Source organism: Harpegnathos saltator, unplaced genomic scaffold, assembly GCF_003227715.2.
Source record: "Harpegnathos saltator strain DR-91 unplaced genomic scaffold, Hsal_v8.6 scaffold45, whole genome shotgun sequence".
NCBI lineage: Eukaryota > Metazoa > Arthropoda > Insecta > Hymenoptera > Formicidae > Harpegnathos > Harpegnathos saltator.
The window spans coordinates 1,644,692-1,659,250 of NW_020230261.1; the positions used below are offsets into that span (position 1 = coordinate 1,644,692).

The 14,559-nt window shown below is 40.0% G+C and overlaps 2 protein-coding genes and 1 long non-coding RNA gene across 4 annotated transcripts; 1 reads left to right on the forward strand and 2 right to left on the reverse strand.

The window, feature by feature from the left end:
- Positions 1-1,362: 1,362 nt before the first annotated feature.
- Positions 1,363-6,310, reverse strand: hrm (solute carrier family 16 member hermes). 2 transcript variants are annotated; one of them, XM_025301855.1, is made up of 5 exons: positions 6,125-6,310; positions 3,908-4,123; positions 3,703-3,829; positions 3,288-3,467; positions 1,910-3,140 (listed from the first exon to the last, which is right to left on the reverse strand). In XM_025301855.1, exons 1-5 carry the CDS (start codon positions 6,261-6,263, stop codon positions 1,910-1,912), a joined length of 1,893 nt encoding a protein of 630 aa, XP_025157640.1. In that variant the 5' UTR covers positions 6,264-6,310. The 2 variants fall into 2 exon arrangements, with proteins under 2 accessions (XP_025157639.1, XP_025157640.1); XM_025301854.1 differs by having other exon boundaries at positions 1,363-3,140; positions 3,703-4,123.
- On the forward strand, positions 3,358-6,131 carry LOC112589264 (uncharacterized). Its single transcript, XR_003113409.1, has 4 exons — positions 3,358-3,481; positions 3,644-4,141; positions 4,329-4,503; positions 4,599-6,131. It is a non-coding gene; the product is annotated as an uncharacterized LOC112589264 (long non-coding RNA).
- A 5,707-nt stretch (positions 6,311-12,017) lies between the features above and the next one.
- Positions 12,018-13,758, reverse strand: IscU (Iron-sulfur cluster assembly enzyme). The gene is made up of 4 exons (XM_011142344.3): positions 13,559-13,758; positions 12,729-12,953; positions 12,522-12,600; positions 12,018-12,373 (listed from the first exon to the last, which is right to left on the reverse strand). Exons 1-4 carry the CDS (start codon positions 13,646-13,648, stop codon positions 12,279-12,281), a joined length of 489 nt encoding a protein of 162 aa, XP_011140646.1. The 5' UTR covers positions 13,649-13,758; the 3' UTR covers positions 12,018-12,278.
- Between the last annotated feature and the right edge of the window lie 801 nt (positions 13,759-14,559).

The following is a 14,559-nucleotide window of genomic DNA, read 5'->3' on the forward strand; positions in this document are numbered from 1 at the left end:
GATCGTATTTACGTACGACCGAGTCTTTAACAAAAAAAAAAGGAAACTATATATATTTAATATATGGCGATTTACTTTATCCTAGATTTATTAGAGACGAAATTGGTGCGCTAAATTATGCCATAGTTGTTTTTCCCAAGACAACTGGCATTGCTGTTTCATTTTTCGCTAAGTACTCAAAGTAAAGTAGAATATATGATTTTCGTACCGTTGGAAAAACTTTACTTTCAGAGAGGATAATTTTCTTTCTTTCATCCAGAGTATAAGGCAGGAGATTTTACTTTTCCTTTCGGTTTTTGAGGCAGGAAACTTCCGTATCCTTCAGTGTCTAAAAAAGTTATCTCGAAAATGATTTCTCTAAATAATCCGCTCTCTTATTGAAAGCGCATTACAATGCACCTCGCGACGTACGGGGATGTATACATTGGAGCATCTTCTACGTCGACTTCAATAGCGTATATGTCGCGATAAATGTGATGAAATCGGTAGTTGTGTGTATTGCTGATACAAAGCGCAGACCAACTTTGGTAGCCAAAATTTCTCGGTTTCTAGTAACATAAAATGAATCATTACATTTATATTTCGTACGCTTTCCAAAGGACAATAAGACTATAAATATCTTCCAAGATATTCGGTCTTAAAGATACACGGAAGGAACTTTAAGTATCGGGGCACGTATCTTAAAATTTTACTTTGTTAAGTACTTCTCATATTTTCACCGTTCTAAGTACATAGACTTACATTAAATGCATCTCTCATTTTCATATCGTTATGTACGTCTCAATCCTGTTTTAATACAGGAGACACCGTAAAGCCCTTCTACAATGATTGTGCAAGAATAAGGCTATAAGCGTAAGCAGTAAGAAGTAGATCAACCATAGTCGATTATTCTTATAATATTCTTATAATAATCGATTATGGTTAAGCTATTTCTTACTGCTTACGTATACAGCCTTATTCTTGCAGCCCCATTGTAGAACGACCATTAGATATAAAAGATACTGCTGTTAATACAGCATATAGAAAAATAAAACCTGACACAAAGCGATAGTACACATGTATATATAATAATACTAGATTTCGTTTTGCGACATCACAGATCGCCCTTGCGTGAAAATGAAACGATTTATTCTAATTTATCTTATAGTCCTTTTGTGAAGCTATAAAAATACATATGTAGTGTTTCGTTTTATGTCACGAGAAAAAGAGAAGGATCTTAAATAATAGAATTATCCCACTCTATATACGTAATAGTCACCGATGAACGTGATAAGAGAATCACGACGAGTCATTCTCGCCAATCAATTAACTAAAAAAGTATGTACTAGCCTAGAAGAAAAGTAAAAGGAAATAAAGCCTCAATCTTCCTTCGAATACAATCAACATAATTACATAAATACAATCGTTATATGTAGAATTACTCAAGACGATCGGTACAACAAGATCGATACAAGAGTGTTCGATGTAATAAGATTTTGTCACATTTACCATTTTGTTTGGCGATATAAATGTATAATTGCTATGGTTAATAATGATTCAACGCGGTCGATCGCGCTAATCATAGACGATTTGCGTGACAAGTCTTAGGACTGAGGAATTACTGGATAGAATGTCCGAATGATTATCGGCATTCCGGAGTTGACGAAGCCTCCCTTCGCCGGTAACCCGCTCAGTCCGAAAACTCCGCCGTGTCGTATTCAGTACATATAACACTCACGTTAACATCACAGTTTAATGTTCGGGCATCTTACTGCTTCTTCCCTCTCTCATACACGCACATACATACACATACACACTATTGGCATGGCGACCTCTAAGCCACCACGCGCTTAAGCTCATGTGCGCCAAGTGCCGAGTGTATCGAGCAGTCACTCGTTACGGCTATACTGTGCTTCGTTTATTTGGTCTACTATACTTTGTCTATTCTGGCGGACTTCTCCAACACGGCTTGCCTCTTGCGGATAAACGGCACAGTACCCCACAGAGATGCACCCACCACCAGAATAATGCCGAGTATACTGAAGATCGGTCCGTAACTGCCGATCTGCTCGAACACTAGGCCGCAAATTGGCGGTCCCACTAGCTGAATGACGCCGTTAACAAACAGCGAAATACCATAGGACGAAGTGAGCTTCTCAGTGCCCAGCATGTCAGCCATGATGACCGCAGTGATGCCGACGTAGATCCCGGATGCTAATCCAAAGAAGCCGCAGTAGATGGACAACATGGTGTACGTGTTCGACGTCGGCAGAATAGCCAAGGAAATACCGGAGGCGAGTAAACCGCCCACAAAGTACCAGTGCTTGGGCATGATTTTGATATCAGAGAGGGCAGAACCGCCAATACGACCCACCAAATCTAACATAGAGACAATGGATAATAACAAAGACGCGGCACTCTTATCGAAACCCAGAGAGATGGCATAGGCTGGCAGTAGGATAACGAAGTTGGTGTAGCTGACGGCGTTGGTGGAGTTGGAGATGAGGATGACGAGGTAGATGGGATCCTTGAGTAGATTGAAGTCGAAGAACTTATTCTGGTTGCGGTCTTCGTCATCGTTCTCATTACGACGTTCGGTCGTCGTTTTTCGGGAGAATGTGCTGGAGATTGCATTCAACGTCAGCGTGGATGCACGCTCTGGGTGCAGCGCTGACAGCGTGCTGCCGTGGTACGGTGTACTAACGTAGTTGAAGGACGACGTGCTAGGCGATTGTAGCGGCGAGCGCGCCTTGGAGTATTTACCGCTGGCGTCGACAACACTCCCGCGTTCTGGCACGGTGTGCAACGTCGGCGTGCTGTGCATCTGGCCGCTAATCTCACGTCCGGTAGGCATACTGATCTTCCTCGTACGACCCTGCACCGGTGTATTCTTGTAATACTCCAGGGCGACGCTTGACGCGCTCTTCGGTACGATCGGCGCGGCTTTCTCATTAGTCTTATCGGACGATAGCAGCTGATTGTTACCGTTCTCGGCTTGTTCGGGGCTGCTGGTGACTGTTACCGACACGGTTTCCCCGTTATCGGGCTCTTGATAGTCGGCCAATGGTCGTACTGGCACCATATGCCACTCCACAGGATGGTATAGGAGCGCGCTCGCCCAAACATTCAACGTAACAGCGCCCATAATCAATACCGCGCCTCTGCAAGCGAACAAACGAAAGATAATTGGTCGTATCGTACTTCGCAACAGTGTAAGCTGATAATTTACGAATTTTTATCAGATCAATCAGAATGATTAAAGATTAACTGGAGATTAACTGGTACTTTAACCATGATGAGAGCTTTACCTGTAACCGTACTCTCTTAGAAGAAAACCCAGAACGGGCGGAAGAAATATCGAGCCTAGCGCACTGCCGGATATGCAGAGTCCATTGGCGAGTCCTCGTAGCCGTACAAAATAAGACGTCACGATATATACAGTCGGAGGAAACGCCAGTCCTGCTCCCGTGCCCACCAGTACACCATAACTAGGAACGGACAGGTAATTACGTAAGAAATATTCACGTGCACCCGTTGCGTAATAGCAACAAATTACGCAATGAATATTCCGGGATACGCTTGAACGAGTACGTCGACGGATACGAGTTATATGCCCTGAACGGAAAAAATTTTATTTATGTTGCTATATTGATTCCTCCTGAAGGCATATCCTGCGACGATCTCGCTAATCACGATCTCAAAAAAGGTAGAAAATTAAATTACCTAACGCATAAGAAGGCCACAGAGTTAGCGAAATAGCTCAGCATCATTCCCGCCGCGGCGAATGTTCCTCCTATCAAAGTCACCGTGCGGTAGGAATATTTGACCGAAAGTACACTAGAGAGTGGACCTGAAACGAAGAGAAATCCTCGCTCAATCCTGAATTCACCGAGGAGGAAGATCTCAGAAAAAAAATCCGAAGCTTTACCCAGTGAGCTGTACAAGAAATAACAAAGCGCCGGTATCCACGCAGCTGCCGCCGGTGACGCGTCGAATACCTCGAGGAATTCGACGAACAGCACTCCGAAGGATTTGACAGTGCCAGGGATGAGGAGATTGACCATAACGGAGGCCAGAAGCACCAGCCATCCCCAGCCGCCGTCCGGTGGGACTAATTGTTCTTCTTCTACCTTCACATCATTCTCTGTAAATATAAACGAAGGTATTTCAAATTTTTTATGCAATATTTTACATTTTATGTCAAAGAACGAATAATTTTTTTTTTTATATATAAGTTTCGTGATTTATGCTGAAAAATTCGTTGGCTATGAAAATAACAAAAATAGAATATCATAAGAAAGTGAAAATTTGCGAGTCCTTTTCGGTTCTATCGGGTTTTCCACGGGTAGCCGTTTCATTTGTAAACGGAATACGGGAAAATAGCAGTAGTTTGCATATTAATAATCCTATGCAAGCTATTCGTGGGAAAGCTGAGCAAACGACAGCAATTACCCAAACAACGAACAGATAATAACTATGTGTATTCTATGGAAACCTGTTCCGACGATAAGGAAATGGAAATAGGTATGCTAATGAGTTGCCAAGTTTCCTCTAGCTTCCTCGTATGTTGACTTATAAGCGAAAACAATTGAAACTCATTTGACAATATTTCTTTAAAGGGAAGTCACTGGTATCGTGTGTAACGAACGCACAAAAAGTAATACCATGTTGCTAGTTCGCGCGTTGGAAAGAGAAAGGGCAAAATAACAGATATGTTTTGTTTGTGTGCGGACAATGGAAACTGTTGCAATGTCCCCCGTCATGAACAAAGAGTAACATTCATCGATATCGACGACATTGTAACGCCAATGCTGGCCACCTCACACGCGGAAGTCATATCCGTTACAACGCAACGTCTGACTTGCTTTTATGTGAATGCTCGAATAATAGATGCTTCAAAAGGAATCGATTAAAATCTAATTAACGTAATCAAATTCCTTTCAAGCGGAATCTTCTACTTCTATTTCTTCGAGATTATTTTCTTCTTGCCTCTGCGAAGAAAAGATCGCTTCGATCCCTCTCCCTAGAAACCTTCGAAATATTAAAACTTGACATATCACTGTATGTATTCACAAAACAAAGAGAAAAAATTTCTTCTAAAAATTTATTAGATATATATCGCGACCTTCTCTTAATGGCTTTTCGTGAGTTTACTCGAAGCATTTCAGCGTTTAGGAAGATCGCCAATAATGAGAAATTTTCTCGAGCGTACACATAATGCACTTGTTGATAATCGTGATTAAATCAACGAAGAAGACGAACTAATGTGCAGGATATTGTAGCGACAAACATTGGCATCATACGAAGTATTTTGTGATTTTGTGTGTGTCAGTTTTACATTCACTCAATTTACCTCTTGGCTCGCATGCCAATTTTTCATTCGACTCTTCTATTTATAAAAGTCCCGTCTATAACGGTCGATCATTAAGAACGAAAGATAGAGCGATGTAAAAATGGAAAGAGACAAAAGAACACGAATCTGTATGTAAAGAAAAATCTACATTTATATAAAAGTCACGAAAATTATAAGAGTGAAAACTTTCCTAATGACTTACGAAAATGACATACGTAAGTTTAATAATCAAATCTTCAATTCATGAGAACGAGTATGATTCACGTAGAATAGTACACGGCTTTACATTGCTTTTTCGACATTTCGAACTGAAAGACCGCCTTTACTAACACTTACTTAATGTACGTGATTTAACGACATGATATGCGTATCTTACACAAAACCGAAGAAACAATGTTAGAGTTCGCTATTAACCGAGACTGAAGTCTGTAAAAAAAAAAGCATTGTGAAAAAAACATGCAAATCCAAACAGAAAAATAACACGTCCCTGAACCGTGACCGAGATTATCAATAACATCAGCTGGAATGCCAGAGTCAAAAGGAAATCATTACGCTTGACTCTCGTTGCATCCTGAACATGAGAGACAACGGTGATTCATTTCCCAATGAGTGACGAGAGTAAAAATTTGACGACGGTGATGTTATCTCCAAGATTAAAGTTAATCGAGCACCAGAGAGAAAAAAGAGGAAGCTGTGATTCTCTCGACTTTCTTAGAAAGGACCGGCGGGAGGGGAAGTGAACGATTCGCTTGTTCCAGGCCCGTGTTTTAAATAACCATCGGCCACACTCACCTAACTTATTGGTCCCGTTGAAGCCGCCTTTGTTGTCGGAGCTCTGCGACACCAGCCTGTAGTTGCCCTTCCGGGGTTTACCCGGACCGAATTTGATGCTGATCCCATTGTCCTGATCTTGAACCCGTTGCATCGTCATCGACCTTTATTCACGGCTCACGCGCGCACAACCATACACACCACACACGCGGGCCGTGCACACGGCTGGCGGATAAAAACGTCGGGGCCGATCGTCGCCACGGGTGTATATATATCTATATATAAATATGCACATATATAGATGTAACGCGAACGAACGAGAGGTAACGACAAAGAGAGAGAGAGAGAGAGAGAGAGAGAGAGAGAGAGAGAGAGAGAGAGAGAGAGAGAGAGAAGAAGAAGAAGAAGAAGAAGAGAGAGAGAGAGAGAACTGCAAACGATAAATGAAAAATGAGGCGATGCGGCGCGGAGAGACGCGCGCGGGAGAGAAAGAGGAACGGAGGAAGGAGGGAAAAAGGGCAACAGCCGTCGCGCTTCCCTTACTTCCGTTCTTCCTGCGCTTCCTCTCATTCGTTCGGATATCTACCTCTTTTGGGACGCTTTTCTTATCACTTTGTATGCACGGGCGTGCGCGCGCGTGCCTCCGATTATATTTCACGGTCGTATGTGCCGCGCGACGATGACGGGATGCGCGTCGATGCTAGCGAGATCGACTCCGGAGGAGGAGGTAGGCCACACTCGTCGTGAGCCTGAATCGTTGGTCGGACCTCCACCTTCGTTCCCCTCGGCTTCGACCTCCGTTCTTCGCTGCTGTCCTTCCAGTCATAGACCCCGTCGGTCTGTCAATCGACCTGAACGCTCGTTCGTTCGTCCACCCTCGCCAGATAAGCTCGCCGTTGTCACCGTCGTTGTTTTCGTCGTCCTCGTCCTCGTCCTCGTCCTCGTCGTCGTCGTCGTCGTCGTCGTCGTCGTCGTCGTCGTCGTCGAAGCGCATAGAGAACGTGGAGCGACAGCAGTACGCACACATGAACTTCTTCGACTCACCGTCGTTAGAGCACAATCATTCCGCGTGAACGCGCGCACCGCCACCGCCTACACACTCACGAACGTCCGTACGTCGCAGACCGACTGATCAGCTGTGTGTCACACAGGGGCGTCAGGTCTCTCTTTCTCTCATCCACCGTATCGTAGCGCCATCCCCTCTCTGCAGCACTCGATCGTTCCTCCCTACCCCTTTACGTGCCATTATTGCACCGTACTTTCTGTCTCTGCTTTTCTCTCTCTCTCTCTCTCTCTCTCTCTCTCTCTCTCTCATTCGCTCAATCAAACAGCTTGATCTTGGTCTTTTTTACCCGCGTTTTCCGCATTCTCTCGTAATTGTCTTCTTTCCATTCTCCTTTCACCCGATGTCTCGTTTATACGCGTTTCATTTTAAGTATAGAAAGCGGATAGCTCTATAGAACAAATTAATGTGCGAATTCCTCCTGCGCCCGAACGAGAAGAGGTTAGAGTTTTCTCTCTCTCTCTCTCTCCCTCTCTTATCGATAGGCGCACCCCACTCTGCAAATGCGCGCTCGACAAGCGAGCCTGTCGGTCTTTTCCCTCTTTCGCCTCTCTTTCTCTCGCAGGAGTAACTGTCTCCTTCCGTCGGCTTTTCTTATACTCTCGTCTATGTCACGAGCAAAGAGGGCGAGACACACGTTATCTCCCTTGACGATGCAATCGTCTCGACTCCGGGTCAGAATGTAATAATTTTCCCGTTTCGAGGGTCAAAGGGACAAATCGATGAGGAATGTATCGAGATCTCGTTACGAATCTGCAATGAGCGATACCTCGCGATTATATGAAATATATGAAAATACTGCTTTGCTTATTTGTTTTTATCGCATCTGGTGAAAATGTTTATCAATAAACGACCAATGATACGTGGTATGAACATTATATATTTCAATAATCATATACAACAGTATCTATATAAAGTATTCGAAACGTCAATTTTCATAAATGCATATCTTTTTTAGCCTGAAACTGACGAAACTCTTTTTTCACCATCGAGTGCTATCTTTATCTTCCCTCTCTTTTATTTTTCTTGCTAAAAATTTGTTAAAACGTTAATTTTACCGATAATTAGCTGTTGATAAATGTCGTTAATTATGGATACAACAGGAGGTCGTATTTTTAGCAAGAAAAATAAAAGAGAGAAGATAAAGATAACGCTCGGTAACGTAGAAAGAGAGTTTCGTGAGTTTTCGAGCGCACTAACAAAATATGCATTTATGAAACTTAATGTTTTGAATACTTAAATGCGAAGATATCCGCTGCGTGCTTTCAAAGAAAAATGTGACGACATGACAGAGAGAAAGAGAGAGAATTACGCTGTAAAATCTAAAGTGATTTAAAATCATATAGAAAGAATTATAGCTGACGCTTCGTTCGAAAAAAATACTCGAGATAACCTAAAGAAGGTGACACAGTCTCTTCACCTACAAAATAAAAGCCGTCTTTCTCGATTTCTCTTTATTTTTTTTCTTCAAGAGATTAAGAGATTGCCTTCGTTGAATGTTAATAGAACCTACTTTTTTCTTTTACATTATCATCTTTATCTTGACGTTCCTCGATATCGTTACACACAAACAACGATCATACTATTTTATCTCTTCAACAATAAGTGAACATCCACGAAGACATTCGTGTGCCAAAAGAACCTCGTGTAACCTTCATCTCCGGACTACCACGTGTGTGTTTCTGACAGCTGGACCTGATTTCGTCGTTGCTTGACCTTGCCAAGTCCACAGGCCGCAAAAATGAGGAGGAGGTGGTGGGAGAGAAAGGAGAGGACAGAACGGACTGGAATGGAAAATTTGCAGTAGACGCGTTGGATTTCGCACACCGTAGCACTTGTCACCGTCACGCCCGCGAATTTAATATTTATCGCGGCGACTGTCCTACTTCACAAACGAGGAAACAAACGGAACACGAGAGCTCGGTTTGCCTCCTCAATCGGTATACAACGATATTTCGCTTCGTATAGTTAAGATAAATACTGTAAGTCCAAGAAGAGGAAAAGAGATTAGAATAATGAGACGTGCTGTAAAGTATGCTCAAATTTCGAAGGAAGATTTTGCTCTTCTTAATAAGGTTTCACAGTTTATGCGTATGAACGTATTTATTTTTTTTTATCCGAAGTTGGTTCGCAAATACGACGGAAGTATTCATGATTAATCGTGAGCAGTTGTACTAATCTATTGATTTCGAGCAATCGGCATATTTGTACGCCTCTCGAAACGCCGTATTATTCCATGACAATATCTATATAGTTTCCGTCGCTCGAATATGAAAGTTCACGGTACGCCGAACTTTGCATTTCGTATGATCGAGATAATGTTATCGTGCTTTAGTCACATGGTTCGTACGTATATTATAAGTAGATAACCCATAGCGAAATAATGAAGAAAAATGCATCAAACTACTCATAACATTAAATTATTTCAATTCATTAGTTTCTAGATATTTTAACTATCTTTGGTTAGATAAAGATTTATTACATTTACTTTTTAAGTAGATATATTTCTCGTACAGCATAAATATCTTTAAAGAATATCTTAAAGAATATTTGAAAGATATTCTATCTGTTTGAAATATCTCTTGTTTCTAAGATTTAGAAGAGTTTTTGCAATACCGTCTCTCAGATACGGTAAACATAAATCGTGAATGTTATTGGTCGCGGACATTGTGACATTATTTCTGAGCGAATAACGTTCACGATTTAAGTTTACCGTATCTGAGAGACGGTATTGCAAAAACTCCCTATATATTTTAAACATTTGTGTCGTTTGGGTTACTTGCTAGATATTAGATATAGTTAACATATTCTCCGTCACAGTATATCAAAAATAACGTAGCAAAAGTATAATGACGACATTTTGATAGTATTTGAATGATAAACGATAATAGATTTGTAATGTGCAGTTTGACGAAAGAGTACAGTTTGTCAAAGAATTGAGTTATATTTGCTAAAGAGAGACCGTAGTACGCAACAAATATCCAAACAGTAATCTGTATCGTACAATTTGTATCTGTACTAGATCTACAAAGTTACGATAAAGTCTTCTCGAAGATAGCCGATAATTGAAAATGTGTGCGCACCGATTGCGTGTTATAATTAGCATATCATTCTCATTGAATGTTGATGGCCATCGATAATATATCAGATTAATTCCTTAATTAATTATCCTCTTGATTGTATCATTCGATGCGCTTCATATTCGATTTTGGCGATTTTTTATCTATAAAAAATAAACTTGTAAGTATATTGGCTCGCAATAAGAGAAAGGAAGAGAGAGAGAGAGATAGAGAGAGAGACACGCGTTATATTTCTATTATATATAAACATTCTTTATATGCAATGAGTGTCTTGTGTATATTTTTAATTGCGTCGTGAATTTTTCAGTTAACATCAAATTAAATGTCTTCTCGTTGACTACGTTCGTTACAAACTCTTTCGATAAGCATGACTCCGATAAACAGGAATGATACCATGACGGTGAATTGCCTGTTGACGAGAGAGATACATTCTCGTGTGAGGATACTATGACTTAACTAATTAACCGTTCCTCTTAGTGAATCAAGTGGAAATGCGCAATTGTACATGGCACGCTCGACAACGTACCAGTTATCATAAATTCGTTCTTATTAAGCACCAATTGGTGTTATGATGACAATTATAAGACAATGAAACCCAGACACTGATCAACGCGCGATGGTCCGACCGCACGTCCAATAGGGACTCAGACATCAGTTAAAGAATAGAATTTTGAATTAATAAATAAATTTTACTAAACTAAGAGAGAATAAACATACTTGTGGTGGAGAGGATATAGTGTTTCATCTTTTATTTAATTAAATTCATTTAATTTAATGCAATGCATTCTCTCTCCTTCTTCCGATATACACAGATTAGAAGAAACTGTTCCTGTTCTAACATCTACAACCGTGAGTCAGCAAGATAATTGTTGGCTGGAGTTAATTAACCAGGATTGCCCCTGAAATTCCTTGAAGTCCGTACGAATGAGCGTTCTCTTACGGAGGAGACTCTTTTGCAACATTTACGTCAGACCGACTACGTTGTTCCTAGAAATAATCTGCAATAAATATAGGTTTTCCCGCATCGACAGCTGTTATCGTGACGGATTATCTATTGCAAAATCACGAGCTTGTTGTATCGCCTTGCGGAATCATTAAATACACAGGGTATTATTCGCGATTAGATCGAGTACGTCGTCACACTGATTCAAATCTGCGATACTTGACTTTCGGCTTATCATCGTAACTTAAATTATAAAAAACGTAAAGAAAAAACGTCCTTGATTACTTTGTGGCAAGATAAATTGGCTCGTGGAACGGAACTGGTGCATTTTCATTACGAAAAGAAATACGTTTGACGTGCGTCACAGACACGCTCAAATATCCCGTATATGTGACAAAAAAGCAAAGTTCTCACACAACGCAAAAGAAAATGTAACGCGGAGGACATTCTAGAAACACGAGGATAAAGTAGATACAGACCGTCGCAGTTGCGAACAGTCGGCGGCGTACAAGATACACACGCGTCTACAAAGCGCGTGTTTTGCGAATTACTCAGGTCGTCACGTGGCTTCCCGTGGCTCTAAAGTGTTCTCCATTGATAGCGACAGCGTCAATGCACTCCATTCCTTGCGTAAGTACGTCAGCCGCCGTAGTCGCCACTATTGCTGCTTACGTGACGTAATAACACAGCCCACGCTTCTCTAATCTCTTTTAACAAACGACATTCAACAATGTACTTCTCTGCAATAGGAAAGGATGGATGTTGACCAGCCGCTCTATATTATTGCGGTACGATTATGCATTTAAAATAACGAATTTCCTCCTGAGATTCAGTTAAACAAATATTTCATTGGACAAGATAACCTAATGCAGGTACAAGTTATGTAATGTTGTTAGTAAGTTATCGTTTTTACAGCATAAGGTAATGCGTATATATGTAGCCTAAGGAATGTTATTTCCATAGTTATGCTACATCCAGTTTTACAACTATATAATAATTCCTTACGAATAGATAATTTAAAGAATAGATGTTTTTAAGCTAGATAGCATATCTAGTTTTGTTACTATCATATAATTTGAATCATCAATTTTAAGTCATGCTGTTGGAGGCCTCTTCCTTTTTCTTTGATTGCTGTTTAATACGATAATCTGACAGAGCAGCCTTAATTGCATCCTCGGCAAGCACTGAAATTTACAAAGCCACATTAAGATCATAAAACCATAATACTAAACTTAGCTTGATATCTCGTTGAATTTTTTATCTATATCTTAGAATATATTTATCCATAGATCTGATGAAAAGGATACTCTAGTTAGCATCATGTATACTTACTTGAACAGTGCATCTTGACTGGCGGGAGACAAAGTTCATTAGCAATATCAGTATTCTTCAGTGCCAGCGCCTCATCCACCTAATCAATAGTGTCAATAAAAATATTAAAAATCTTTATTAATAAACAAAACTTTCCTTAGAGATAATAATAATGTTATATAAGAGATGTTGATTGTATATAATTATCAATTTTAAGAGATGCCTTACTGTCTTTCCCTTAACCCATTCTGTAGCTAAAGAACTTGAAGCAATAGCAGAACCACAGCCAAAAGTTTTAAATTTAGCATCAATTATTTTGCCATTTTCATCAACTTTGATCTGAAGTTTCATTACATCTCCACACGCTGGTGCTCCCACGAGGCCAGTACCAACTTGTTCATCACTCTTGTCCAATGAACCAACATTTCTGGGATTCTCATAATGATCTATTACCTGTAAAAAGATCAATTATGTACAATGTGATATTTTAGTAAATCTGTCGTGCCGACTGTGCATTATAATGTGTACACACAAAATTTATAGAATTAAAATTGTTCTTTTAATTCTCACATATTCCAAACATTTGAGACACATATCTCCAAATTTTATTTAAGATGACAATTTTTTTTCTTCATAACAAAAACACCGAAATAATATATCACGTGATGTGACATTAATCTGTATTGATCAATATGAGTTGCGCGATATTACGACACATAAACAATCAAGTAGCAATTGTCAAAACATCGAAATTTCACAAAAATAGTTCTTTTCTACAAACAAAATGTATTTACAGCAGATATCTGGCACCTGATAAAATAAGTTAAAAATATAATCACACAGTATTCAAGGTCAACAAATTTAAGAATCGAATTGCATTCAGTGCTTATTACGTTTAAATTGTACGTTTGATGCTAGATATACACTGTCGATTAAAAATTGATGTGTTTAATATAATAATAAGTGTTAAAATATCATATAAGATTCAACTCAAGGTTAGGATTCGATTAGAGATTAAAATCGATAACAATGATGAACATGCGATCAAACATAATTACTTTTGCGTGATAAGAAACAACTGGAACGCTTCGCGAAAGGAACTTCGATGTCACGCCGATTTTGGTCGGCAAACTACGAAACAATGCCATTTCGTTTTACGTATGTTCTTTCATGAATAACAAACAACACGTTATTTTATATTTCACAACGCAAAAATAAAACGTGACGTACGAGAGGAAGGATAAGAATCGCGCATGTATCATAAAGTCTGTTCTTTTCCTCTGCACCGTTGCACTAGTGCAATAAGTTCGAGTGAGACAAGTATATATTAAGCCAGCGGCACACGGTGCTTGTTTTCGTGCTGGATTGCTTGCTGGATGAAAATACTGCGTTCTGATTGGTACATTTCCATTCATCTTCGGAAATGCACCAATCAGAACGCAGTATTTTCATCCAGCAAGCAATCCAGCACGAAAACAAGCACCGTGTGCCGCTGGCTTTAGTCTCACTTTAACTTATTGCACCAGTGCAGCGGTGCAGAAGAAAAGAACAGACCAATAGGGTGCGTTCCGTTTCACGCTATGCACGCATTTATCTATAGTTTATGTCACGTATACTATAAAAAATGTGCGCATATATGTGAAACGGAACGCACCTATAAAATGCCGTTGATTTATGAGTCGTTCACATGACTAGTATAAAAAATGGATTTTAAACATGCTATATACATACACAACCAATCAGCATTGGACAATATCAACGTTGTGTAACAATGAAATTCAGCCCTAAGCTTTTTAAGGGAGGTCTACAATGGCTGCGTTTCGATATTCACCGCCAGCACTGAAAATCTATAGTATACATGACATAAACTATAAATTTTCAATATGGCAATGAATATCGGAACGCAGTCAACAGAAATCTATTGGTCTGTTCTCTTTAGCTGCACTACTGAAGTGGTGCAATAAGTTAAAACGAGAAAAAATATATTTGTCTCATTATAACTTATTGCACTAGTTCAGCAGTTGCCATAGTGCAGCTAAAATGAACAGACCAGTTCAGT